At 40.9% G+C, this 26,614-nt stretch overlaps 2 protein-coding genes across 4 annotated transcripts in view; one reads left to right on the top strand and one right to left on the bottom strand.

The window, feature by feature from the left end:
• xab2 (XPA binding protein 2) lies at positions 1-22,514 on the bottom strand. 3 transcript variants are annotated; one of them, XM_054759740.1, is made up of 22 exons: positions 19,190-19,206; positions 19,024-19,109; positions 17,709-17,834; positions 17,536-17,621; positions 8,728-8,876; positions 8,485-8,608; positions 8,203-8,400; positions 7,710-7,844; positions 7,450-7,614; positions 7,187-7,331; positions 5,397-5,548; positions 5,193-5,312; positions 4,982-5,113; positions 4,740-4,871; positions 4,315-4,428; positions 4,056-4,218; positions 3,325-3,515; positions 1,242-1,364; positions 996-1,167; positions 781-907; positions 577-683; positions 1-463 (listed from the first exon to the last, which is right to left on the bottom strand). In XM_054759740.1, the coding sequence occupies exons 5-22, from the start codon at positions 8,811-8,813 to the stop codon at positions 402-404; spliced, it is 2,448 nt and encodes an 815-aa protein (XP_054615715.1). In that variant the 5' UTR covers positions 8,814-8,876; positions 17,536-17,621; positions 17,709-17,834; positions 19,024-19,109; positions 19,190-19,206; the 3' UTR covers positions 1-401. The 3 variants fall into 3 exon arrangements, with proteins under 3 accessions (XP_054615715.1, XP_054615714.1, XP_054615713.1); XM_054759739.1 differs by having other exon boundaries at positions 19,024-22,514; XM_054759738.1 differs by lacking the exons at positions 17,536-17,621; positions 17,709-17,834; positions 19,024-19,109; positions 19,190-19,206 and adding an exon at positions 9,257-9,424.
• The window catches only part of LOC129171425 (uncharacterized), a 24,238-nt gene continuing 12,820 nt past the window's right edge, over positions 15,197-26,614 (top strand). Inside the window, 39 exon segments of the mRNA XM_054760068.1 lie at positions 15,197-15,239; positions 15,337-15,556; positions 15,683-15,826; positions 15,943-16,099; positions 16,169-16,196; positions 16,307-16,643; positions 16,741-16,804; positions 16,912-17,010; positions 17,117-17,220; positions 17,298-17,436; positions 17,689-17,807; positions 17,898-18,047; positions 18,128-18,298; positions 18,384-18,690; positions 18,829-18,899; positions 18,982-19,069; positions 19,157-19,274; positions 19,380-19,503; positions 19,602-19,738; positions 19,821-20,076; positions 20,246-20,488; positions 20,584-20,760; positions 20,848-20,993; positions 21,097-21,187; positions 21,330-21,719; positions 21,810-21,936; positions 22,012-22,130; positions 22,286-22,482; positions 22,592-22,775; positions 22,851-23,016; positions 23,214-23,338; positions 23,464-23,772; positions 23,857-24,060; positions 24,161-24,286; positions 24,524-24,694; positions 24,817-24,921; positions 25,004-25,099; positions 25,183-25,314; positions 25,433-25,446. Coding sequence (XP_054616043.1) covers positions 15,356-15,556; positions 15,683-15,826; positions 15,943-16,099; positions 16,169-16,196; positions 16,307-16,643; positions 16,741-16,804; positions 16,912-17,010; positions 17,117-17,220; positions 17,298-17,436; positions 17,689-17,807; positions 17,898-18,047; positions 18,128-18,298; positions 18,384-18,690; positions 18,829-18,899; positions 18,982-19,069; positions 19,157-19,274; positions 19,380-19,503; positions 19,602-19,738; positions 19,821-20,076; positions 20,246-20,488; positions 20,584-20,760; positions 20,848-20,993; positions 21,097-21,187; positions 21,330-21,719; positions 21,810-21,936; positions 22,012-22,130; positions 22,286-22,482; positions 22,592-22,775; positions 22,851-23,016; positions 23,214-23,338; positions 23,464-23,772; positions 23,857-24,060; positions 24,161-24,286; positions 24,524-24,694; positions 24,817-24,921; positions 25,004-25,099; positions 25,183-25,314; positions 25,433-25,446 — 5,936 coding nt within the window. The 5' untranslated portion in view covers positions 15,197-15,239; positions 15,337-15,355.

Here is a 26,614-nt window from a genome sequence, read left to right on the forward strand (position 1 = left end):
AAGTCTTTATTGTTCAAATTCTCCAGGATACGGTGCCAAAAAAAGATGTACAGATACGGAATGTATCTTTTAAAGTCAGGTTGTTTTCTTAAAAATATATGCAATAAATCCTAACTAAATTTAACAAAATTCCATTGCCAAAAATTTTTATTCCTCCTTCGACTAAAGTTGTTCTACTATACAGTACTTTACTTTATACTTGAACAAGCCAAGTCTGACCCCTTGTGGTGATCCCTAGGAAAAGCATGTTACTTTCTCCAGCCAAAACATGCAAGGAACAATACCAAAAACATACATCACATTCAGTGGACACAGGACTCACTCCAAGAATGTACACAAATTCAAAAAAGTATTTTGAATATTTAATGATAAAAAAAAACAGGACCACATTTAGCAAAGTTTCAATCCTCTTTCAGGCCTCCATAGACAGCAGTGGGCACACTCTTCTGTTCCAAACGCACCTCTTTAAGTGGTGGGAAAGGGAAAGCAATTAGCATGTTGTCATCATGGATGCAATGACGTTTTAATACACAACAAACATTTAACTGCTGAGGCAAGGCCAGGTTTGTCACTCACCTTCCGGGCCTTGATTGTCATCATCTTCATCGTCGTCATCTATATCGATCTCATCTGGATTAGCCTGTTTAGTGAGTTCAGCCAACTCGCTGCGAGATGTGTCGCTCCTGCACAGGACCATGCAGAAAATAGAAGATGTGAGTTCATCCACCGCCACTGGAACATATACATTGGAAATTCACTGGTGGAAAAATAAGGACAAACCTGACGAAAAGAATCTTTTCTTTTGGCTTAGGTTTGTCCTGCTCCGCCTCTGCAGCAAGCTGCTGTGCTTTCTGCTCTAACATTTTCATGTCATCAATGCCCAACTGACCTGGAGCAAGATCTGAAACTGGATAAACAAAACATTGGTTAAGAGTGACTTCTACAGCTTATTTTAATCGTTCTTAAGGACCAAGCAGAAGTGAGAGGTGTCTTACTTGTCCCTGTGGAGCTCGTTGTGGCCTTCAGCATCTGAGAGGACATGAAGTTGACCTGAGTGTTGTAAGTCGCTTGGACGCTGCGCTTGATTCGCAGCATCTCTCTGATCGTGTCCTCGTTTCCGTGGCGGATCTCAAATTCCTTCCACGTCTGCCAGAATACAGCCGTGACCTGACAGAAAAAACTACAAATGAATACACGTGCACATCATTGGTGAGATTAAGCGACACTACTGATGCGCTTACCCTGGGGTCACAAATCTGAGAGCAGAAAGAATAGATCGCCCTGGCCCGATCAATTTCACCCAGTTTGCTCTCCATGTCAGAAAATCGCAAGCACATGTCCCTGGCATGCTCATCAGGAAGTACCTTGATACATACAAAAATTGTACTTTCAGTTATTACAGCAAGTATCAGAATAATACACTGCTCAAAAAAATTAGAGGAACACTTCAAAAACACATCAGATCTAAACTGGGGGGAAAATGATCTTGAATATCTTTCCTGACAATAATTGGGTGATGTATTAGTAATAAAATGATGCCACATAATTTGATAGAAATGAAAATGATCACCCTATAGAGGGGGGAAATCAAAGACACCCCAAAAATGAAAGTGAAAAAATGATGCAGCACACTGGTTCATTTTGCTAAAATGTCATTGTAGCAACTCAAAATGATTCTCGGTAGTTTGTGTGGCCCCCACGTGCTTGTACGCATGCCTGACAACGTCGGGGCATGCTCCTAATGAGACTACGGATGGTGTCCTGGGGGATCTCCTCCCAGATCTGGACCAGGGCATCAATGAGCTCCTGGACAGTCTGAGGAGCAACCTGGCGGCGCCGGATGGACCTAAACATAATGTCCCAGAGGTGTTCTATTGGGTTTAGGTCAGGTGAACATGGGGGCCAGTCAATGGTATCAATTCCGTCATCCTCCAGGAACTACCTGCATACACTAGCCACATGAGGTCGGGCATTGTCGTGGACCAGGAGGAAACCAGGTCCCACTGCACCAGCGTAGGTTCTGACAATGGGTCCAAGGATTTCATCCCGGTACCTAATAGCAGTCAGGGTGCCATTATCTAATCTGTAGAGGTCTGTGCGTCCTTCCAGGGATATGCCTCCCCAGACCATCACTGACCCACCACCAAACCGGTCATGCTGAATGATGTTGCAGGCAGAATAACGTTCTCCACGGCATCTCCAGACCCTTTCACGTCTGTCGCATGTGCTCAGGTTGAACCTGCTCTCATCAGTGAAGAGCACAGGGCACCAGTGGTGTAGTTGCCAATTCTGGTGGTCTATGGCAAATGCCAACTGAGCTCTACGGTGCTGGGCAGTGAGCACAGGGCCCACTACAGGACGTCGGGCCCTCAGGCCACCCTCATGGAGCCTGTTTCTGATTGTTTGGTCAGAAACATTCACACCAGTGGCCTGCTGGAGATCATTTTGTAGGGCTCTGGCAGTACTCATCCTGTTCCTCCTTGCACAAAGGAGCCGATACCGATCCTGCTGAGGGTTGAAGGACCTTCTACGGCCCTGTCCAGCTCTCCTGGAGTAACTACCTGTCTCCTGGAATCTCCTCCATGCGTCCAGGTACCTCAGTGATGCCCTGGTCCAGATCTGGGAGGAGATCCCCCAGGACACCATCCGTAAAGATATTCAAGATCATTTTCCCCCCCAGTTTAGATCTGATGTGTTTTCGAAGTGTTAATTTTTCTAATTTTTTTTGAGCAGTGTATTATAAAAGACAAAACCAGAAAGCTTAATCAAAACATACTGCCTGCCTGGCCAAAGAAAAGTCACCAGCTGGATTTTACGAAGAAAATAGGGCTTGGGGTTGATGCAGTTGGTCAGGTCTGGGTTCAACAAGGTCATGTGTCCAAAGAATGAGGTCAGCTGACTACCTGAATATAGTGAATGACCAGGTTATGCTATCAATGGATTTTTTCCTTCCCTGTTGGCACGGGTATATTCCTTGACAATGCCAGGATTCATCAGGTTGAAATTGTGATTGATTCAGACATGACACATAATTTTAACACATGGATTGACCAACAGAGTCCAGACCTAAACCCAACTGAGTCTTTGGTATGTGCTAGTGAAAACTTTGCACAGTGGTTTGTATATCCCATTGTCAATATCTTCCATAAAAACCTATATAATACCACTCTGAGCGGAAATAAATGTGACATTTCAGAAGGTCATGAAATGATGTCATAGCAAATGCGTGCTGTAATCAAAACTAAAGTCAGTCGAACAGAATATTACAATGTGTGACCTTTTTTGGCCAGGCAGTGTGTATTGTACAACAGAAGCATTTAGTACCTCAATAGCCTTCTGGTAAATGGCCCTGGTGTATGTAACACCATATATTTCAGCTGCTCTCTTGATGTAAATATTGAACATCTGGTGTTGCTCATCTGTTTCTACCGCCTGCGTCGCTCTCTCATAGACCGCCATGGCGTGACGTGCCAATCCGTACTCCTCCTCCAGCTTGGCGTACAGCAGGTAAATGGCTGGAAAGCAATGGGCAAATGTAATAATATGCATCATAGCAGGGTTGTCACGATACCAGAATTTCATTCGTCGGTACCAATACCTGTGAATTTCCACAATTCGATATTTACTCAATACCACAATAAAATTTATTTAAAAAAAAAAAAAAAAAAAAAAGCAGAACCCAAATTTTTTTAAATTCGCTTTTTTTCCCAAACTGTAAAGTATTTAAGATGATTGTGCTTCAACATCAATTTATACAGGATTTAGTTACCAAGAGGCAACTATATACAGTACATTAAAAAAAAAAAAAAAAAAAAAAAACGATCATCAGTGGCCTATAGCCTCCCAATATATGACAACAACCAATACCGTGGTTATAAATATGGTCATATATGGTCAACTATTTTACATTAAGCAGTTAAGCAGTTAATTGGTGATACCTAAAAAAAGCAGGCATCGATGTATTTTTTGCGTGTTGATATCGACTTTGTATTGTTTTTTGTGACAACCCTACATGATAGAATAAAATAATAAAACATTTTTAAAAAGGTACTCACTCTTGGCGAATTTAGCAGGACAGCCATCAAGGGCTTGCTCAAATAAATCTCTGGCTCTCTCCAGCTTCTTGCCTCCATATCGATCTATGAACTTTGTAAGGTAGGTGTTCCAGATGTCGTAAACGTTTGGCCACTTGAAGAGGGCGATACCGCGCTCATATGCCTAACGAGAAAGGCAATGTATTCACACAAGAGACGGTTAGAATATTGTGCAGTGGGCAAAATATAGACAAATATGTTTTTGTTGTCGTGTTTTTACTTTGAAGCTTTCCTCAAAGTAGTTGTGCTCTTCAAGGAACATGGCGTAGTTGATGACGATTTGTGGTGTGGCAATGCGCAGGTCAATGATGCGATCATACACCGCTTTTGTAGACTGCAGGACAAGGAGAAGTAGGGAAGAATCACAAAGATTGTTTACAATTTACTGTAGCTCAGCGGTGTCCGAAGTACAGCCTGGGGGCCATTTTTTCCAGCCCACAGTTCGTTTATTGGCCTGCAACACGTTGTAGAAATTTAAAAAATGTACCGGTAAGTAGTAACAAACCACAGAGTGAATTTTTAAATACATACAGTATCACACTTTTAGCCTTTTTAGAAAACTAAAAATAACAAAATGAAAAAAGTTTGGACATTCTTGCTGTGTTGTACACAAAGAGGAACACAAACCAAAACACAGATACGTACCATAAAAGTGCCAAGGCTTTCTTCCAAGTCTGCCAACATGGACCAGACCTTCAGAGATTTGTAGACTCTGTTTTGCACCGGCTCAGAGGCATCAAAGTACTCTGCCTTTTTGGATGGGATGGCTGTCGCTTTCTACAACAGTAAATGGTATGAATGACATGATGTAGGAATATTATTGACGATACATGTTTGAAATCATTAAATGACTGAAAATATGAGGAAGAACTATTGACAGGTCTTACCCTCAATATCCTCAGTGCCTGCTCATAGTTCTCATGCCGGAGCTCCATCTCTCCATATTCACACCACACTGTGGCGAGGTCATCCACCTGCTTATAGTTCACTTTGGTAGCTTTCTCAAATATAGTTCTGGCCTTGATAAGAAAAAGCAAATACGAATTGAAAAGTGATCCATTCTTAACAAGTTTACCTATTAAATTAATGTGCACTTACATCATCCAGCTGCTCATTTTCTTCATAGAATTTAGCAAAGGTGACCCAGAGCGTGTGAGGCTTCCCAGTGGCTTTCAGGGGATCAACAGTCTGCACTGCTTCTGTGTATGTGTTGATGATCTGTACAGTGTGTGTAGGGCATACAGTAGATTCATGTTAATAGATTCTAATAGCAGTGTTATTCATGTGTTAAGGATATCTCACCTGTCGTGGAATTCCCTCATATAGTTTTACACGTTTGTGCCACTCATGGACATTATGCGGGTTTTGGCGCAGCAATACGCTGTTTAAGAGAAGAGGTCGTCGTGCAATCAGCTCCTCAAAGCGTGCAAGTCGAAGCTCCAGGTCCATGTCCTCTGGCGTAGTGAAGAGCAAACATGAACAAAAAGTGTGGCAAAGTAAACAAACAATGACATACACATATACACATTATATACATATACTGTATATACACACATAAACACACACAATTGCTAGAATTTGCATTTTGCACATTTGGATCTTAATGAGGTTTTAAGTAGAGCTACAATATGCAAAAGCAAGAAGGGGGAGTGAGACAAAAAGCACTTTGAAAAAGTAATTTATTGAAAAGAACAGTTAAACTGAAATAGGCTGTTTATCAGCTGATCAAAAGTTTAAGACCATCGCTCAAAATATAACAACTCTCCAAACCAGAACAAAAGAATTTCTCAGTAGGACTCAGTAATGAGTAGCTCCACCGTTCTTGTTAATCACTTCAAAAATTGGTTTGGGCATGCTTGATGTAAGTGTTTCTAGGAGGCTAGTGGGGAACATTGCTCCAAGTGGTGAAGATGGCTTCACGAAGGGCGTCTGGAACTGATGGCCATTTTTATAAACTTCCCTTGCCATCCATCCCCAAATGTTCTCTATGGGATTTAAATGAGGGGAACATGCAGGATGGTCCAAAAGAGTGATGTTATTCTCCCTGAAGAAGTCCTTCGGCAAGCGAGCATTGTGAACTGCAGCATTGTCCTGTTGAAAAACCCAGGTGTTACCACACAGACGAGGGCCCTCAGTCATGAGGGATGCCCGCTGCAACATCTGCATGTAAGCAGCTGCCGTTTGACGACCCTGCACCACCTGAAGCTCCAGTGTTTCACTGAATGAAAAAGCACCCCAGACCATGATGGACACCCCTCCACTGTGCCGGGTAGAAAACATCTCAAGTGGGATCTCCTTGTCATGCCAGTAACGTTGGAAGCCATCTGGACCGTCAAGGTTACATTTTTTCTCATTAGAGAATAAAACTTTTTTCCATCTTTCAATGTCCCATGTTTGATACTCCCTGGCAAAGTCTAAATGGCCAGTTTTTTGGCATTGAAGGAGACGAGGTCTTTGAATTTGTTTTTTTAAACCCTTTTCCCGCAGATGCTGTTTGATGGTTATTGCGCTGCAGTCGGCACCAGTAAGGGCCTTAATGTGGGTGGAAGATCGCCCTGTGTTTTGATGAACAGATCCTCCGGCTCAGCGCAGGTGTGATTTTTTTGGGGGTCTACCACTTGAGGTTTTTGTTCCATAATGCTCAGGATCTCAAAAAAAAAAAAAAAGTAGAATGACTGTCTTACTGCACTCAACCTCAGCAGCAATGGCACGCTGCGAGAGGCCTTGCTTATGCAGCTCGACAATCCGACCACGTTGAAAAAGAGAAAGCTTCTTAGCTTTAGCCATCAGGAGGGCATGACAGTGTGAATGCCTGACAGAAAATGATTTGGCAGATTTTGGCTTTCATAGCCTGTGGTCTTAAACTTTTGATCAAGTGATAAACAACCCATTTCAATTTTTTTTTGTTTAAATTCCAAGCTGCAAATGTTTTTTGTCTCTCCCCCTTCTTGTTTTTGCATATTGTAGCTCATTAAGATCCAAATGTGCAAAATGCAAAATCTAGCAATTTTTCAAATGGTCTTAAGATTTTGATCAGGAGTGTAAATATACATATACACTTACACACACACACACACACACATCAAACACACCATCCTCATCCTGGCCCATCTCTGCGGTGGTCTCCATCTTGGCAGCGATCATGCTCTCCTCAAACTGGGCATAACTGTCAAAGACTTGTGTGAAATCCCTTACTGTCACCACGGTAAGAATGGCCTCTTCATACACATCACGGGCCTGATAGACACAAGATAGACAAAGAGTATGCACTTCTAAAAAAATCAGCAACAGGAACATTTAAAGAAGGAAATACAGGAGTGTGATGTCCAGAATCTGGAGCTATATGTTTACAAACCTTTTCAAAAACACCGCTCCGGATGTAATAATCAGCTAAGGAGCACCAAAGTTTGCCAAGTTGGTCTGTAAAGCGCGTGAGCCCACCGCGGATGATCGCACCTACGTTCAGAGAGGTAACCTTGTCGGGGTTCTGCGATATCAGGTCACATAGCTCGTGCCACAACTGCATGAAGAAATAAACAGAATGAATAAAATAATTACAAGAAGTCATCTTGTCGTTTTTTTCTAATCTCCCAATGAATGAAATGGAAAACTCACCTGGTAGTTAGATTTGCCTTCTTTGGAAACAAAACCTTCGTCGTTGACAACAGCTGCTAGACGGACAGCAGCTTCATCCAAGCGGCCAACCGACTTTAAGTATTCAATGTACTCCTCTGCATTCTCAGGAGAAAGCTGTGTGGGACAAACAGTATATATTTCTAGGGGTGACACGAGACACTCGGTTCACGAGACGAGACGATGCACAAGACTGTGTCTATGAGAACGAGACAAGACAAGAGTTTAACATTACTTTTAAGAAAAGTACAATGAAAAAATATCTACTAATTTAATTTCTACTATGTTACCTTGCATTGCTCCTCACGAGGCTACACTCTTCTGCCCTATGTGTGTATGCTACCTGCGTACGAAATCTTGTCACGTTTTAATCTTGTGAGATGTTGTGACACCCCTACATAGTTCTACAGAAAAGCAGCAACTGATGGCAAGCCTTGCTAGACAGTATGGCGATAGAAACGTCTTGGTTCCTCACCTTGAGGTACCTGCGATACACCCGGATGGCGGTCTCTGGCAGGGGAAGGTTTCGGACAAAGCGAAGATAGAGAGGCCAGATGCGAGGATGCTGAGTAACAGGCAGCGCTCTGAGTGCACGGTCAAACGTTCGCCGACTTCGTGTGATCTTAGACTGCGACACTTGAAACTGGCAATAGTCAATCCATATTCTGGGCATCTGGAGTTAGGAAAGACATACATAATCTTAATTACACAGCTATTTTCTTTTTTGAACAGTGTGGTCTGTAAATGTGGTTATCACCTTGTGCATGAACACCAGTGCTCTTTCATGGCAATTGTTGACCTCTTCAAAGACTGGCTCGTTGATACATTTCCCTTTCACTTGTTTCCTTCTCTCCCTCAGGTAATTGTACCAAAGTTTATAGCTACAGGAAAATGTAGTTGAAGAGTTTGAGTTCCACAATTACCTTTGCTTTTGGACATAAACCTACTTGAGACATGTTAAACACACACATAGACAATCAGCTTTGAATAACACATTTACCTTCCAGGTAGCTCTTTCAGAGCCCGTTCATAGATCATATTGATGGTGGATTTGGCCCCATTCTGTTTGAACTCCAGGTAACGCATCCAACACTTGACTGAATATGGATTTCTAATAATCTCTTCCTCATAAGGCAGATCATCGTCTTCCTAATAGAGCAAGAAATCAAATCACACTTAAAGCTCAACTAGATTGGCATTTAAGGACACAAGTTAGACCAAAACACCACTTACCGCCACAACAACGGTGTTTGCGCACTCATAAACTTAAACACAAATATCTACAATTTGTTGATGAGCTCAATTGTATACTACCTACACACACTTATTATTATTATTATTATTATTATTATTATTATTATTATTACTACAATAGCTGAACTTGCGTTCACAAAACAATCTGACAAGCTAACGTCAAACTGGATGCACAGAACAAGCGTAGCATTGCAGCTAGCGTTAGCTTCACTCGGAGCAAACAAACGACTTTTATATCATTTTTTTAGATATAGCGTAACCCAAATTAAACTTACGAAAATAACATCCGTGTTTCTGTTTAGCGACGGCATTTCTTCTCGGTTGTGTGGTCTGCTTGGCAAGAATTTGCACTGCTAACTTTCGCCAACGTTAGCTTGTACACTTCCCCAAGCATGTATTCAGAGACTTTCTTGTCTAGGGAGGGTAAACGTGTAGTTTGCGACATCTATTGCCGTACCAGCGTAATCACAAGTCACGTGTCTCACTGTAGCCAATGATAGTGACAATTCAGGTCAGACGTAAAACGTTCACGTCTGTCATTAAAACGTCTTATTGAGTCACATACTATGTTCACAAATACTATTTATATAAAAAAAAGATTTAAGTATACGGACTATTTTGCTTAATTTTCATTTCAAAGCAGCAACCAGTTATTACTTCGAGACCCTGAACTGTATATCTAACCCTTCAAAAAATCTCTGGTTGTGCCTTCTGCTGCACTGAGTCAAGTGCAATGTTGCCATGTGTTTTAGTCAGAGCGTTTACCTAATGCTTTTAGGTTCCGGTGTTCCTTCCATATCTAGGATTAAGCATTTTGGGTTTTTTTTCCTGTTTGCTTGTATTGCATACCTTTAAATACTCTTCTCTTTCATTTACATTTCATCAGCAAGAGAAAAACAAGTCCTAATGTTAAAGATGCTGTCCCTCTTCAGTCCCAAACTAAACTTCTTTCAACCAAAAAATATATAAATACCACCACCAGCTAGCAGATGTTACCAATAGTGGGTTAAAAGTAAAAAAAAAAAAAAAAACAACAACTAAATGTCTATATTTATCACACTTTTATATAATTTTTGTAATAATTTCGTTCAGCCCTAATAAATTCATGGCTTTAACTCAACGCTGTCTCGTCGTATGCATGTGCATGTCCGTCGCGCATGCACATGCACCAAAGCGGCCAAATTGCTATTATTAGCTGACAACAAACATAACTAATGCCCGTGCGTGTGTGTTACATGGGCCGTGGCTTGCAACACTGGAGCAAGAAGAATGCAGAATATACACATTTGACAGTAGGTGTCCCCCATGCAGTACCAAACCAAGGCAGACAGCACCTTCAACTGTCACTTAAGCTGTCTGAAGCCAAAGGTCGCTTAAGGTCAGACTTTACATGTCATCCGATGGCAGCCCCTCAAATCCACCTGTTGCAATGGACTCTGGTGATAAAAGACATATTTAGGCTTACCCCTCACCCCTTATCTTAGCCCTTAACCCGAGGTTTTGCGTGTTCATGAGAATCAAGTGGTGTCCAAATTCTCCTTAAATCAAGGGGTAAGTGCTAAGTGGTGTACAGCCCTAGAAACTATGTGTGGTTCGGGACCCAGACTTGAAACAAAGGGGTAGGCGGAGTTTACTCGGATACTGCACTGCAGCAGGCCGAAAGAAGCATATAAATTGAAGTAATTAAGAATAATTATTGATTTTCACAGTAACGTCACTCATGTTTTATTAAACATTTAGTCATTTGCTGCGCCATGTAAATATTCGCTATGTTTTCAATTGTTGGGTGTCGCTAGTATAACAAGCTGGCTAACACCAATATCTAACTTCACAGCAATCTACTGCATTTCATAAATGATTAGACAATGATTAGGTAGCGACCACATTAGCCTGTTCATTGTAAGTATTTTTAAATCGCTCGCTAGCGAGGGAAATCTACATTGCTGAACTGTACTGTGACGTTGGCGTTTTATTTTAATTATCTAATGACTCATGTAACGCGGCACATTGTAATGAAGTCTGTTTGCTGTGAATTATAGCTACTCTAGTCCACCAACAATTTTCATAGTGAGATATGTTTATTGCATGCAGCATACAGCATGGATGGTCTAAATAAAAGATGTAAAGAACATGGCCATAATGTGGACAGCACACCACATTAGCATAGTTTATTCAACTTTTGGAATCTGACATCACATCTATTTATTTTTTTTACCATCACGCTATATTTGTTTTCAGCACACTATTACTATACTACTAGTACTATTATTATTCTATTTACAATGAGTTAATAGCTGTAGCCCATCGATCATGCATATGTGTCATTCCTGCAGGAGATGCTGAGCCAACTGAAGGCAGCCCTCTGCTACACCGCACAGCACTCCAGGATCATTCAAAGGCTGCAATCCCAGTATGGAAACGTCAAATGCAAGAAAATGCCATTCTGGACTTTCTTACAAAAATAATCTGAGAGAGAACATCAACGACAGGAGGAGACCAAGGCCGAAAAACAGGGAGTTTTTTAAACCCTGAAATGATGCTTGATAAAGTTTATAGATTTGTTGATGTTCATAAAGTTTGTTATGCAATTATTTCTATTTCATATGTATATTTGATACATTTTTTTTATTTTTATAAATGTTGTTACAGTGCTGGTTGTACGCTGTTATTTATTGGAGTTGTTTGTTGTTTTGCAAAAAAATTCACTGTTTACAAAAATGTGTGCCTTGTATTAATAAAGGTGTTCTGCAACAGGCTATATAACATTGAAATAATGTCAGAATTTATGCACCTTACTTTATGGTAGGAAACTTTTATCATGAACAATTTAGTTATCTTATCTGCCTGCAAGCGGTGAAGGATGATGACATAATGAGAAACAAATGGGGTCCCATTTCTTCCAAGGTGTCCAAGGCTTCTTGCCCTTGGCCGTCAGCTTTAAGGGGAAGGGGAAGGGCTAAGACGAAGGGGAAGGACTAAGGGGTAGAATTGGGATTCAGCCTTAATATAGAAATACTGTATCTCATCTGCTTTTGATCATGCCCTGCACACAAAGGAAATTAAAAAATATTTATATTTTTTTTGATTATGCCAAAGAAGAAACACAAACAAATGGATGTTAGGAGGGTCCACAAATAGACACAAGAAAGGAGACGCACCCAGAGACCCACTTACTCATATTTGACATCCTTTGGCTCTCAACAAATACAAGAGTATCACTTTCTACATCTATACACGCTACCCACTTCATTGTATATAAATCATCTTATATAATTCCTACCTGTCAAAATGAAGACACTTCCGCATAAGTTTACAATAATATCTTAATACTATCTAATATCTATCAACAAAAATTAGAGTGTGGGGTCCTGACAGGTTCTATCCAGGGACCTATTTTCTTCAAGTTATACATATAGTTGACATACTGTACATTAGAAACTTCATTAGGTACATCTTCAGTCAACTGGGATCCAATTAAATCCAAATCCCCGTCCAAAATAACACTAAACTAACCACAACCAAACAAAACAAATTGTTAAATGAATACCCTTTCCTGGCCTACCGAATGTTGTGGTCTTGAGCAACTCTAAATTTATTGGCGGCCCGCACGGTGGTCTAGTGGTTAGCATGTTGGCCACACTGTCACAGTCAGGAGGTCAGGAAGACCTGGGGTCGAATCTCCGTTCTGTGTGGAGTTTGCATGTTCTCCCCGTGCGTGGGTTTTCTCCGGGTACTGTGGTTTCCCACATTCCAAAAACATGCATGTTAGGTTAATTGGCGACTCTAAATTGTCCATAGGTATGAATGTGAGTGTGAATAGTTGTTTGTCTATATGTGCCCTGCAATGGCTGGCGTACCCCGCCTGTCGCCCGAAGTCAGCTGGGACAGACTCCTGCCAACCCCCGCGACCCTAATGAGGAGAAGCGGCATAGAAAATGGATGGATGGAAATGTATTGGCATCACTACTATATAAATGTAAATGTAAATAAATGATGGGATCAATGTTTGTTTTCAAGATTCTGAATATGAATGCCATTATGTCACCATATGATTTTCAGGAGATTATAGCTCGGTAATGTAGCTCATTAAAAGGGTTGGAGGAGGATATGAGCAGAGGGCTGGCCATTCAACTTGTCAATCTTCCAAAATGTTTTCCAGGATGCGACGCCCACTGTGTGCTCTCACACTGGCTGACCCAGCAAGCGCGGTTCCAAACTTGAGATTTCATTTCCCATACTTTTCCAGACCTGGAAATGTATAAAATCAAGTTTCATACTTGCGTAGGAACACTGCAGCGAACAACATTCTGAATAACACTGCGATGTTGGTTTAAGGTGTAAAGAACACTGAAAACCCTAATCCATCATCAGAGAATATGATCTATACTTACAGTAGTTAATCCATGTAGCGTATGTTCTTACTTGGAGCAAAAAACTTGACCACGTTACAGCAATATTAGGAAGATCTGGCTCCACATATCAACATGCTGTATATGCAATTTATAATCGGTTTATCTTGTCTGTGAAGAGGTTGGAAATCTACGCCATTTGCCAAAACATTTTGTAAGTCTTGGCCAAAATTACACATCTACAGTAAATCATGGAACAGATGGCCTGCTGATACTGCATTTCGTTCACGGATGAAGCGGACTCCAACTTTTTTTTTTTTAAACATTAATCTTTATTTTTTTTAAACACCGATACTAATCCAAGATATTTGAGACAGCTGAAAATTAAATTGGGATCCATTGCCCACAGAGTGCCAAGGCCGGAGTGGCATAGTTTTACAAGGACAGTGACTTTCCATCTCAACATCAACATCCTTAGAATCAAACGTATTCCAAGGATGAAGAGCTTTGATATCAGAGTGGGACTTAATATAGGTCTCACCTCAGTCTTGTTGGCAAATGTTCCCAAAGGCCTTTTACGGGGACGACTTGAACATCATATCTTATGTTTGATTTTGATTTTATCAGAGGAATGTGTGATGTAAAAGTGTCCTGCAACGGCATACCAGAACAAATCGGGTGCTTCTTGACTATGTATGCAAGACTGAAAAGGTTTCACAGACCAGATCATATTGTTACCTACTGTCATTAATCTTTCTCAAGTACCGGTAAGTCTAAATTAGTTCGAGTATTTATTGGACCAAAGCAATGGTTTAAAAGCTGGCTGTTGGATTTCATAGTATCTATTTTGAGAAATTCTTCAGACATTACAATCACACCCAACATTTTATAGGCTTAGCTCAAGCATTTCTGTGAAAGGTCCAGATAATTACAAATATTACATACCATATCTCTTCCAAGCCAAATAAAAGTGTGTTACAAAGTTACTATAACAGTTTTTTTTTCATTTGGGGTGACAAACAAAATTGGCCCAATACAATGTTTTGGATAGCATTTAAGATATGTGAAACGTGGTCAAGCACCGACACTTTACACCAATGACATTTGGGTGCATCTCAATAAGGACAAAGATTTTAGGTGCTCAAAAATCATGTCAAGGGTAAACCTCATAATCATTCTTTCACATTTGGATGTGTCATCACTATTTCCCGATCTGCTCTATGACAACCTTTTTTGGTTTAGAGTTACATCTTCAGACACAAAAAGCTTACGAAAGCTCTGGTGTCAAAGGATTGGTCTGAAGATGACAGAGATACTTGACCAAATCGAGATGTGGTCATCTGCTGACCTGGCATGTCCAACCTCTATAAAAGCAAAGCTTCGCATCCACAAACAACTGACAGGCATCTCACCCAGGTTAGTGCTTTTTGTGTGTCTAAGCCTTTTGATCACTTATCCTAATGCATCATTTGTTGTGGTCCTGTTTTGAAGTACTAGTGTTACTAAATGTTAATGAATAGTCTTGTTGAAGTGATTAAAGCAATATTGTCATATTGGAAGATTTTGGAATTTGCAATACGGCTACATTTTCTCACTCAAATATATTTGACCCTGTAACAGTTGATGAAGCCATTAACATAAAAAAAGTTATCTATTGTTTACATTTATTTAAGATACCACTTAAATACTAATTCTAATCCTCAGAAATTAAGTTTTATTCTTCTGCTTGTGTCTATTCTGTCCATATATTGTTTGGCTTATTACTATGAGCAGACAGGACAGAAATGGACAGGAAGAAATCCGTGATATCGTTATTTTTGTGAACCATTAAATGATCATTTCTACAGTGCTTTTATTTCTATTTTTAGACCACCGAAGATACTGTGCCTCTAATTCTGGATTAAGTGAGGTGTGACATGAGATTACTAAATAAATAGATAATACCAATATTATTTACAATATATTAAAATGTATATATTGAAAGTAATGTATAGTCTTTGTTTCAGACCCAAATAAAGTGCCATCATGGGGGACAAGGACATGGACTGCTTTGGGCCTGCGGCAATTTACCTCCGCAAACCAGAGAGGGAGAGGATCGAGGCTCAGAATACTCCATTTGATGCCAAAACGGCATATTTTGTCACTGTTCCAGATGAGATGTACGTCAAGGGTAAACTTGTCAAGAAAGAGGGTGGCAAAGCCACAGTCGAGACACTTGATGGTAAGGTAGGTGAATGACTTCTAATATCCAAAATGGATCATTATAGGATATTATATATTATCAGACCCTTCAAGTGAAAGATGCCCATATAATAGAAAATTGTATTTAGGTTTACTTCATGTTCTATGCAGTCAGTCACAGTCAAAGAAGATGAAATCCACGCCATGAACCCTCCCAAGTTTGATAAAATTGAGGACATGGCCATGATGACCCACCTCAACGAGCCTGCCGTGTTGTATAACCTCAAAGAGCGTTTTGCATCATGGATGATCTACGTGAGTGTAAAAACTGAGCTAGTCTGCACCGATGTTCTGCATTTACAGTCTGTGAAGTTGGAGTTTGTCGCACTGTATGCAGTGTGTTTTATGACAGCAATGTAATGTCTCTCCAGACCTACTCCGGCCTGTTCTGCGTCGTGGTGAACCCCTACAAGTGGCTTCCCGTGTATGACGCTAAGGTTGTTGTGGGCTATAGAGGCAAGAAGAGGATTGAGGCTCCACCCCACATCTTCTCCATCTCTGATAATGCCTATCAGTTCATGCTCACTGGTAAGACGACATTGAACTTTTAAAGCAAAAATGCATTTATTATTAACTTGTTTTTTCTTGCAAATACAGATCGTGAGAACCAGTCTGTCCTTATCACGTGAGTTTAACACCGCTGAACAGAAAAACCTCAGAAAGTACCGAACACAACATAATCTCACTGTTACTTTTGTACTCCTCCCCCCCGCCCTCCCCTACACACACCTCAAGTGGAGAATCCGGTGCAGGAAAGACTGTCAACACTAAGCGTGTCATCCAGTACTTTGCAACAGTTGCAGTGGCTGGAGGCAAAAAATCTGAACCAGCTGCAACTGCTGGCAAGATACAGGTAAACAAAGGCCGATTATTTTTAGAATATGCAAGGGGAAATTAAAAAATGAGTGCAGACTGAGATAATCTGCTGTCTTTGCTGTAGTTCTAGGCTTTTGTTGAGAGCATTTTAATTCCCGTGTAGGGTTCCCTGGAAGATCAAATCATTGCAGCCAACCCTCTGCTGGAGGCCTATGGTAACGCCAAAACTGTGAGGAATGACAACTCATCCCGTTTTGTAAGTTGTACAATTTTTATGAAAAATAAATGACACTGAAAATTTCAGTTGGAGTAAAAAAATGACACATCTTTCTGATGTCTGATTGTACACTTAGGGTAAATTCATTAGAATTCATTTCGGAACAACTGGCAAACTGGCCTCAGCTGATATTGAAACATGTAAGTGATTTCTTTTGTTTGCTTCCTGTGTTGATAGGTTAAATACGACACTTTAAATTTTACCTTTGCCAGTCAATGCAACCTGACATTTAATATGTTCTTGTTAGATCTGCTGGAGAAGTCCCGTGTCACCTTCCAGTTGTCTGCTGAGAGGAGTTACCACATCTTTTACCAGCTGATGACTGGACACAAACCGGAACTCTTGGGTAAATTTTTGAAAATTTTATGAACTATAAATTTAGTAAATACAGTATAGTCAAATTGTGGCAACTTGCAAACGACTGATTCCTTATTGTATTTATAAAATTTCAGAGGCTCTTTTGATCACCACCAACCCTTATGACTACCCAATGATCAGTCAGGGTGAAATCACTGTCAAGAGCATCAATGATGTGGAGGAGTTCATTGCAACAGATGTAAAGTGTTGATCAATGATATTTACAAAAATGGCATATACAGAATATTGCAACAAACTTTTGCTCTTGTGTTTAAGACTGCCATTGATATCCTGGGCTTCAGTGGAGAGGAGAAAAATGGCATCTACAAGTTGACAGGTGCTGTGATGCATCATGGCAACATGAAATTCAAGCAGAAGCAGCGTGAGGAGCAGGCTGAACCTGATGGCACTGAGGGTATGACTTGCAATATCTCTAACAACTGTACCAAGGGTAACAAAGTCTACTTTATATGAGTTGCAGGGTTTTTTAAAAATGACTATTAAACTACTATACCTGTGATTGGCTGGTGACCAGTCCAGGGTGTACACTGCCTGTCGCCCGAAGTCAGCTGGGATAGGCTCCAGCATACCTCCGCGACTCTAATGAGGAGAAGCAGCATAGAAAATGGATGGATGAATAAACTACGATACTCTTTTTCTTAATCAGTGGCTGATAAAATTGCCTACCTTGCGGGTCTGAACTCTGCTGATATGCTGAAAGCTCTGTGCTATCCCAGAGTCAAAGTTGGCAATGAGATGGTGACCAAAGGTCAGACCGTCCCACAGGTCAGGAACATAGTGTTTTAATTAAAGCTGGAAAAATAGCAACATTTTTATGGAACCTGGAGACATTTTAAAATGAAATTGCATTTTTAGGTGAACAATGCTGTCTCAGCATTGTGCAAGTCCATCTACGAGAAAATGTTCTTGTGGATGGTCATCCGTATCAATGAGATGTTGGACACAAAGCAGCCAAGACAGTTCTTCATTGGAGTGTTGGATATCGCTGGATTTGAGATCTTCGATGTGAGTTACAAGACAATATTTAAGGGTGGATGAATCACATGTGTGCATGCATTGATTAATTATGTATCCGTATGCTTTAGTTTAACAGCTTGGAGCAACTCTGCATCAACTTCACCAACGAGAAACTGCAACAGTTTTTCAACCATCACATGTTTGTCCTGGAGCAAGAAGAATACAAGAAAGAAGGCATTGAGTGGGAATTCATTGACTTCGGTATGGACTTGGCTGCCTGCATTGAGCTTATCGAGAAGGTGGGACAATTCCCTCAAGCAGAAGACAAATCTTACTTTTTGGGGATAAAGTTACATATTTTTTACTTAAATAATTTCTTCACAGCCAATGGGTATCTTCTCCATCCTTGAAGAGGAGTGCATGTTCCCCAAGGCCTCTGATACAACATTCAAGAACAAGCTGCATGACCAGCATCTTGGCAAGACTAAAGCCTTTGAGAAGCCAAAGCCTGCAAAGGGCAAGGCTGAGGCCCACTTCTCTCTGGTTCACTATGCTGGTACTGTGGACTACAACATTGCTGGCTGGTTGGACAAGAACAAGGACCCATTGAATGACTCAGTTGTTCAGCTCTACCAGAAGTCAGCAAACAAATTGTTGGCCATGTTATATGCAGCTCATGCTTCAGCTGATGGTATGAAACTCATGCTGATGTTTGGTAGCATGTTCATTCATTAATTGGACTTTAGAAAACAGATGGTCGGTGGTTAAAAGTATGGGATACAGAGCAAAGGCGTGACTTTTCTCATGCTTACTGTGTTTTGATACCCAGATGCTGGTGCAAAGAAGGGAGGTGGAAAGAAGAAGGGTGGTTCCTTCCAGACTGTCTCTGCTCTTTTCAGGGTAATGTAAAATACGGTATTTTTTATGATGTTCCATTATTTGGATTTGATATTTGTTAAAATTATAATATTTCCCCTCACAGGAGAACTTGGGCAAGCTGATGACCAATTTGAGAAGCACTCACCCTCACTTTGTGCGTTGCTTGATTCCCAATGAATCAAAGACCCCAGGTGTGTCTTTTTTTGGTGCCATTTTCCTGAATTTTAAGCACTAAAAGGAAAGACAGAATTGAAACAGAGGTATTTATTTATGTGCAGGTCTTATGGAGAACTTCTTGGTCATCCACCAACTGAGATGTAACGGTGTGCTGGAGGGCATCAGAATCTGCAGAAAGGGCTTCCCCAGCAGAATCCTCTACGGTGATTTCAAGCAGAGGTAAATTTCAGAATATTAATAGCACTACAATGAAGGAAAACAAAAAATTAACGTATATTACAAGAAAAATGTACATAACTGATTATATAACACTTTATCGCACAGATACAAAGTATTGAATGCCAGTGTCATCCCAGAGGGTCAGTTCATTGACAACAAGAAAGCTTCAGAGAAACTGCTGAGCTCTATTGATGTGGATCACACTCAGTACAAGTTTGGACACACAAAGGTGCATTCCCATATATGATATTATCATAAAACTTGAGAGGTGAATGTCTTCTTTTGCATCTACTCTGTTTGTGTTCAAATACTGACTTGCAAACTCAGGTGTTCTTCAAAGCTGGTCTTCTGGGTACCTTGGAAGAGATGAGAGATGAGAAACTGGCTGAGCTGGTGACCATGACTCAGGCTCTCTGCAGAGGATATGTTATGAGAAAAGAGTTTGTAAAGATGATGGAGAGAAGGTATGACTGAACAATTTATTATGAAAGTGGTTGTTTATATTTACATACAACCAAATACAAAACCAGCGTGTATGTCTTCCAGAGAATCTATCTTCAGTATTCAGTATAACATCCGCTCCTTCATGAATGTGAAAAACTGGCCATGGTTGAAGCTGTACTTCAAGATTAAGCCTCTGCTAAAGAGTGCCGAGACTGAGAAAGAGCTGCAGCAAATGAAGGACAATTATGATAAGATGCAATCAGACCTGGCTACAGCTTTGGCCAAAAAGAAAGAGCTGGAAGAGAAGATGGTTTCCCTGCTGCAGGAGAAGAATGACCTCCAACTGCAAGTGGCAGCGGTACGAAGTATGACACACAGCTTGCCACTGCTTATAGCTTATACAGTATACTAACATTGAAAGAAGATTTTTTTTTATTGTTTAGATGCTATTGTGTACATGCTTTGGAAAAAGCTGTGTTGTAAATACATTCTCTAATGGAATAGATGATTTCTTGGTTAATATGTAGGAAACCGAGAACCTCTCAGATGCTGAGGAAAGGTGTGAAGGGCTCATTAAGAGCAAGATCCAACTCGAGGCCAAACTCAAAGAGTCGTCCGAGAGACTGGAAGATGAAGAAGAAATTAATGCTGAGCTGACTGCCAAGAAGAGGAAGTTGGAGGACGAATGCTCAGAGTTGAAGAAAGATATTGATGACTTGGAACTCACCTTGGCTAAAGTGGAGAAGGAGAAACATGCCACAGAAAACAAGGTTCAAGTTTATTTATGATTATCTTTCAATCACAATAATACATTCAACATATATGGAATAAATAAATTGCACTAAAACTAATTATAATATTTCAGGTGAAAAACCTGACAGAGGAGCTGGCAACTCAAGATGAGTCTATTGCCAAGTTGACAAAGGAGAAGAAAGCCCTCCAAGAGGCCCACCAGCAAACACTGGATGATCTCCAGGCAGAGGAAGACAAAGTCAACACTCTGACCAAGGCCAAGACAAAGCTGGAACAGCAAGTGGATGATGTAAGAAAACATTTCCCCTCAAGTTAATTGAGTATATGAACTGATGTTACATTCTACAAATATACATAAATCAACATTTCCCAACAGCTCGAGGGCTCACTGGAGCAAGAGAAGAAGCTCCGCATGGACCTTGAGAGAGCCAAGAGGAAGCTTGAGGGAGATCTGAAACTCTCCCAGGAATCCATAATGGATCTGGAGAATGACAAACAGCAATCAGATGAAAAACTCAAAAAGTATGTAATACCAAATATTGCCTTTCACACACAAGTTTGTCCTGTGTGAGAAAATTAGCAAATTTTTTTTATTATTTTTTTCCTACCTTTCTACTTTCTAAAGGAAAGACTTTGAGACCAGCCAGCTCCTCAGCAAGATTGAGGATGAACAGTCTCTAGGGGCTCAGCTCCAGAAGAAGATTAAGGAACTCCAGGTAAATTGATTAGTGTATTACATTGAAGATAGACTAGGTGATCTCATTGTGCTTCAGGTAGTGCACCAGATTTAGCTTGCAGCTAATTTCCATCTGTAGTCCCCTGTTGTTCACTTTTTGGCAACTCTATCATGAAACCTAGGCTCGTATTGAAGAGCTGGAAGAGGAGATTGAGGCTGAGAGGGCCGCAAGGGCCAAGGTGGAGAAGCAGAGGGCTGACCTCTCCAGAGAGCTGGAGGAGATCAGTGAGAGGCTTGAGGAAGCTGGTGGAGCAACAGCCGCTCAGATTGAGATGAACAAGAAGCGTGAGGCTGAGTTCCAGAAGCTCCGCCGTGATCTCGAAGAATCCACCCTGCAACATGAGTCTACAGCAGCCGCTCTACGCAAGAAGCAAGCCGACAGTGTTGCAGAGCTGGGAGAACAGATCGACAATCTCCAGCGTGTCAAGCAGAAGTTGGAGAAGGAGAAGAGCGAGTACAAGATGGAGATTGATGACCTCTCCAGCAACATGGAGGCTGTTGCTAAATCTAAGGTGAGTATATTTCATGGGGGTGACTTTGTTTGAAATGATCAAATACTAAATATTAACAATACAACATTGCTTGTTTTTTTGTTATGACAGGGCAACTTGGAAAAAATGTGCAGAAGTCTTGAAGACCAGTTTGCAGAACTCAAAACTAAAAATGATGAGCATGTCCGTCAGCTGAACGATATCAATGCTCACAAGGCAAGACTCCAAACTGAGAATGGTATGACAGCAAAGATATCCACCAACATAGTGTTTCTTTATATTTTTAATAACCCATTGCCACTTTTCTTTGCAGGTGAGTATTCACGCCAGCTTGAGGAGAAAGAAGCTCTGGTTTCCCAGCTGACCAGGGGAAAGCAGGCCTTTACTCAGCAGATTGAAGAACTCAAGAGACTTGTTGAGGAGGAAGTGAAGGTATAAGATAAAGTACTTTTTTTGATAAAGTACTAATTGATTTGATCTTATATACCTGGAACATGAAAACAAAGAAGAAACAAATAAACAAATAATTGCTTTCATTATTTTTAAACTCACATTCAGAATTTCACATTTCCATCTATGTTGACTAGGCCAAGAATGCCCTGGCCCATTCTGTTCAGTCTTCCCGCCATGACTGTGATCTGCTCAGAGAGCAGTTTGAGGAGGAGCAGGAGGCCAAAGCTGAGCTGCAGCGAGGAATGTCCAAGGCCAACAGTGAGGTGGCACAGTGGAGGACCAAATACGAGACTGATGCTATCCAGCGCACTGAGGAGCTGGAGGAGGCCAAGTATGGCATTTACACAGTACATCATTCAGCTTTTGACATATTCATTCAGAGCATTTTCAGAGGAGCTGAGTAGCTGCAGAGAGGCAAAATAAATCCTTGCCCTTTCCAGGAAGAAGCTCGCCCAGCGTCTCCAGGAGGCGGAGGAGTCCATTGAAGCTGTGAACTCCAAGTGTGCCTCTTTGGAGAAGACCAAGCAGAGACTGCAGGGTGAGGTGGAGGACCTCATGATTGATGTAGAGAGAGCTAACGCCCTGGCTGCCAACCTGGATAAGAAACAGAGGAACTTTGACAAAGTAATGCAACAATTCAGATAAAAGTAATTCAAGTGAAACACAGTCCTTCTTTGCTAATCATGTAAAACTTTCCAGGTCTTGGCAGAATGGAAGCAAAAGTATGAAGAGGGTCAGGCAGAGCTGGAAGGAGCCCAGAAGGAGGCTCGTTCTCTCAGTACTGAACTGTTCAAGATGAAGAACTCTTATGAGGAGACTCTTGATCACCTGGAGACCATGAAGAGGGAGAACAAGAACCTGCAGCGTGAGTTATTCACAAGTGGATGAACATTGTATGAATTACAATCTCTTGTTTTGCTTCGTTGGTATACAAGAATATCACAATTTCAACTGACATAGGTTTTAACTTTGACTTCAACAGAAGTTCACTTCAAATACCATTATTAGAGAATGATTCAAGTTTTTTCACTTTGAGAATTTATTGTGTTTATAATTATACAGAGGAGATCTCAGACCTGACTGAACAGATTGGTGAGACTGGAAAGAGCATCCATGAGCTGGAAAAGGCCAAGAAGACTGTTGAGTCTGAGAAGTCTGAAATTCAGACAGCACTGGAGGAGGCAGAGGTAAATACAAAGTTTTAATCTTTTCAATTTCTTAATTTGATGCCATTGGAATCCCAAATGCATTTACTCAACTGGATGACATGAAACCTGGGTAAACAAAACTACAATATGGACTTTCCTTTCAGGGCACACTGGAGCATGAGGAGGCCAAGATTATCCGCGTTCAGCTCGAGCTCAACCAGGTCAAGGGTGAGGTTGACAGGAAGCTGGCCGAGAAGGACGAGGAGATGGAGCAGATCAAGAGAAACAGCCAGAGAGTGATTGACTCCATGCAGAGCACTCTTGATGCTGAGGTCAGAAGCAGGAATGATGCCCTGAGAGTCAAGAAGAAGATGGAGGGAGACCTCAATGAGATGGAGATTCAGCTGAGCCATGCCAATAGACAGGCTGCTGAGGCCCAGAAACAACTGAGGAATGTCCAGGGTCAGCTCAAGGTGATCTTAAGATCATTGCACTAGAAATGCTGATAGACACGTGATTATTGCATAGAAATGATTTTTTTTCTTTGCTTTTGTCAGGATGCCCAACTGCACCTTGATGAGGCTATCAGAGGACAGGAGGACATGAAGGAGCAGGTTGCCATGGTGGAGCGCAGAAACACCCTGATGCTGGCTGAAATTGAGGAGCTGAGAGCTGCTCTTGAGCAAACAGATAGAGCACGCAAAGTGGCTGAGCAGGAGCTGGTTGATGCCAGCGAGCGTGTCGGACTGCTTCACTCTCAGGTTTGTGTTCAGTAATTCAAACCAAAATGTGCTTGTAAAACAAACATAAGACACACAGTATATGATATAAAAGGAATCTAACACGCCTTTTCATATCTAGAACACCAGCCTTATCAACACCAAAAAGAAGCTGGAATCTGACCTTGTCCAGATTCAAGGTGAAGTAGAGGATACTGTCCAGGAAGCAAGAAATGCTGAGGAGAAAGCCAAAAAGGCTATCACTGATGTGAGTTACCATCTTTTCCTGAGTTTTACAGTGATGCAGTATGCCTTTAATATTTTCCTTATGACTTGCAGTAATTCATTTTTTCTGTCAGAGACCTTACTAAAAGCCTTAAAATATGTGCGTGGCCAAAGACAGTTCAATTACAACTGATATTGTTGCTGATCATCAACTCAATTCCGTGTACTGTACTTGGTGAGGAAGAGCTTACTTAGAGTTAAACAGTTTGCGTGATTTCAGGCTGCCATGATGGCTGAGGAGCTGAAGAAGGAGCAGGACACCAGTGCTCACCTGGAGAGGATGAAGAAGAACATGGAGGTCAGTGTCAAGGACCTGCAGCATCGTCTGGATGAGGCTGAGAACCTCGCCATGAAGGGTGGCAAGAAGCAGCTTCAGAAACTGGAGTCTAGGGTAGGAACTGTAACCTTATACATCCAATTCCATATGACACTGTCAGTGTGATAAAGAAATAATGTTAATTTCTATTTACATATTGAAAATATAGTAGATACAGTAAATTATGTTCCCTATAGGTGCGTGAGCTAGAATCAGAAGTTGAGGCAGAGCAGAGACGTGGAGCCGATGCTATTAAAGGACTCCGCAAATATGAGAGGAGAGTGAAGGAGCTGACCTACCAAGTAACTACTAACTCAATACAACCAATAACCTCCTAGCTCATCTATTTCTCGTTGCTGACAATGTAATTTTTTATCTGTGCAGACTGAGGAGGACAAGAAGAACATGACCAGACTTCAGGATTTGGTGGATAAACTACAGATGAAAGTTAAATCGTACAAGAGACAGGCTGAGGAAGCTGTAAGTTTAGTCACGTTCACTTACTATGCCCAACGATATAGCATAATAGCGACTGTATATACATTATATTTCTTTAACTACAGGAGGAGCAGGCCAACACTCATATGACCAGGCTCAGGAAGGTCCAGCATGAGATGGAGGAGTCTCAGGAGCGTGCTGACATTGCTGAGTCCCAGGTCAACAAGTTGAGGGCCAAGAGTCGTGAAGTCGGAAAGGTAAATTTGTTGTGCATTGTTGTTACTGTGAATCAAACTTGAACCCTAATGGCTAATCTAAGGTGTTCCTTTCATTCATGAATTAACACCTTCTGAGTTGATCTGTTCTCTTTTTTAGGTTGATGCTGAGTAGGAGTCACCATGCAGAGGCCTTTAAACAGAGTTCATAAAATATGGACCAAATGATTAAGGGTTCCTCAACATTTCAATAAAGAATATACTTGTCATCACAATCTCGAATCATTGTATTCTTTTTCTGGCAACATTGTTTTTATGAAAAGAACCCTGTTGAGCTTATTGTGTTACAACTTACGTACAAGCATCCATCCATCTTTTATGCCGCTTATCCTCACTAAGGTCGCAAGGGTATGCTAGAGCCTATCCCAGCTGACTTCGGGTGAGAGGAGTGGTACACCCCGGACTGGTCCGTACAACAATGCAATTTTTAAAATTAACTAAGTAGAATGGTGTATAATATTTAAAAACTTCAGTTGAAGGGATAATCTAATATAACTTAATGGCTCTAAAATGAAAATTAAATACACATCCCATTGTAATGATTACATATTTCACATAGTATTTGACAAGTCTGTATTACTACTACGATGCAGTGAGAGCTCTATGTGGAATCCTTACAGTGGCAACACTGAGGCAATATCTAAAATGAGACAAACTGTAAAAGTGGGTGCTTTTGAAATGCATAGACAATAAAGTGATTTTAGGTCCTTTAGGTCTTTAAATTGGAGCATAAAAAGCTCACAAAAATGAGAAAAAAACACATTGTTGTATGTCTTTGGGCTCTGCAGGAAATCAAATGCATCATGCAACTTTAACAGATGTCAGCTCCTTACAGTATCATATGTAGCAAGTGGATTAAGTTCATTTGACTTGAGTGGAACTTATTTTGGGCATGATCTCAAATGAGTTGCCAAGTGTTTGCTTATCCATTTTGGGACACACATAGTTGGTCACTGAGCAAGTATGGGTAGTACCGCATCTTTAATTTTATTACAGGAATACGAGATGCACAAGATGTGCCCATACAGGTAACCGAAGACCACAGATGTCTGGGTGCGTTTCCAAAATTAAACGTGATGCAAGGCGGAATGGAATATGATGTGAATATATGTGATGCGCATTCTTACTTATAATCCAGACGTATAAGTTTACTGATGTAGTTTATAGACAAAACCAGTTTTCTGCTGATACTTTACTGGCGAGCACACAAGGGAATTTTGGTTAAAGAGTTCATATACATTTCAGCCAGAGGTAGAAAATAGTTTTTTATGAAAGACACCAA

Source organism: Dunckerocampus dactyliophorus, chromosome 18 (genome assembly GCF_027744805.1).
Source record: "Dunckerocampus dactyliophorus isolate RoL2022-P2 chromosome 18, RoL_Ddac_1.1, whole genome shotgun sequence".
Classification (NCBI taxonomy): Eukaryota; Metazoa; Chordata; class Actinopteri; order Syngnathiformes; family Syngnathidae; genus Dunckerocampus; species Dunckerocampus dactyliophorus.

What these genes read in the sequence shown, in the direction of transcription:
- xab2 (XM_054759738.1), bottom strand. Translation starts at nt 9,292, where the DNA reads ATGCCGTCGCTAAACAGAAACACGGATGTTATTTTC. An exon ending in AAAGCCTTGGCACTTTTATG is followed by an intron (nt 4,429 to 4,739) that starts GTACGTATCTGT and finishes CTTGTCCTGCAG; the next exon opens with TCTACAAAAGCGGTGTATGA. An exon ending in ACTTTGAGGAAAGCTTCAAA is followed by an intron (nt 4,219 to 4,314) that starts GTAAAAACACGA and finishes CTTTCTCGTTAG; the next exon opens with GCATATGAGCGCGGTATCGC.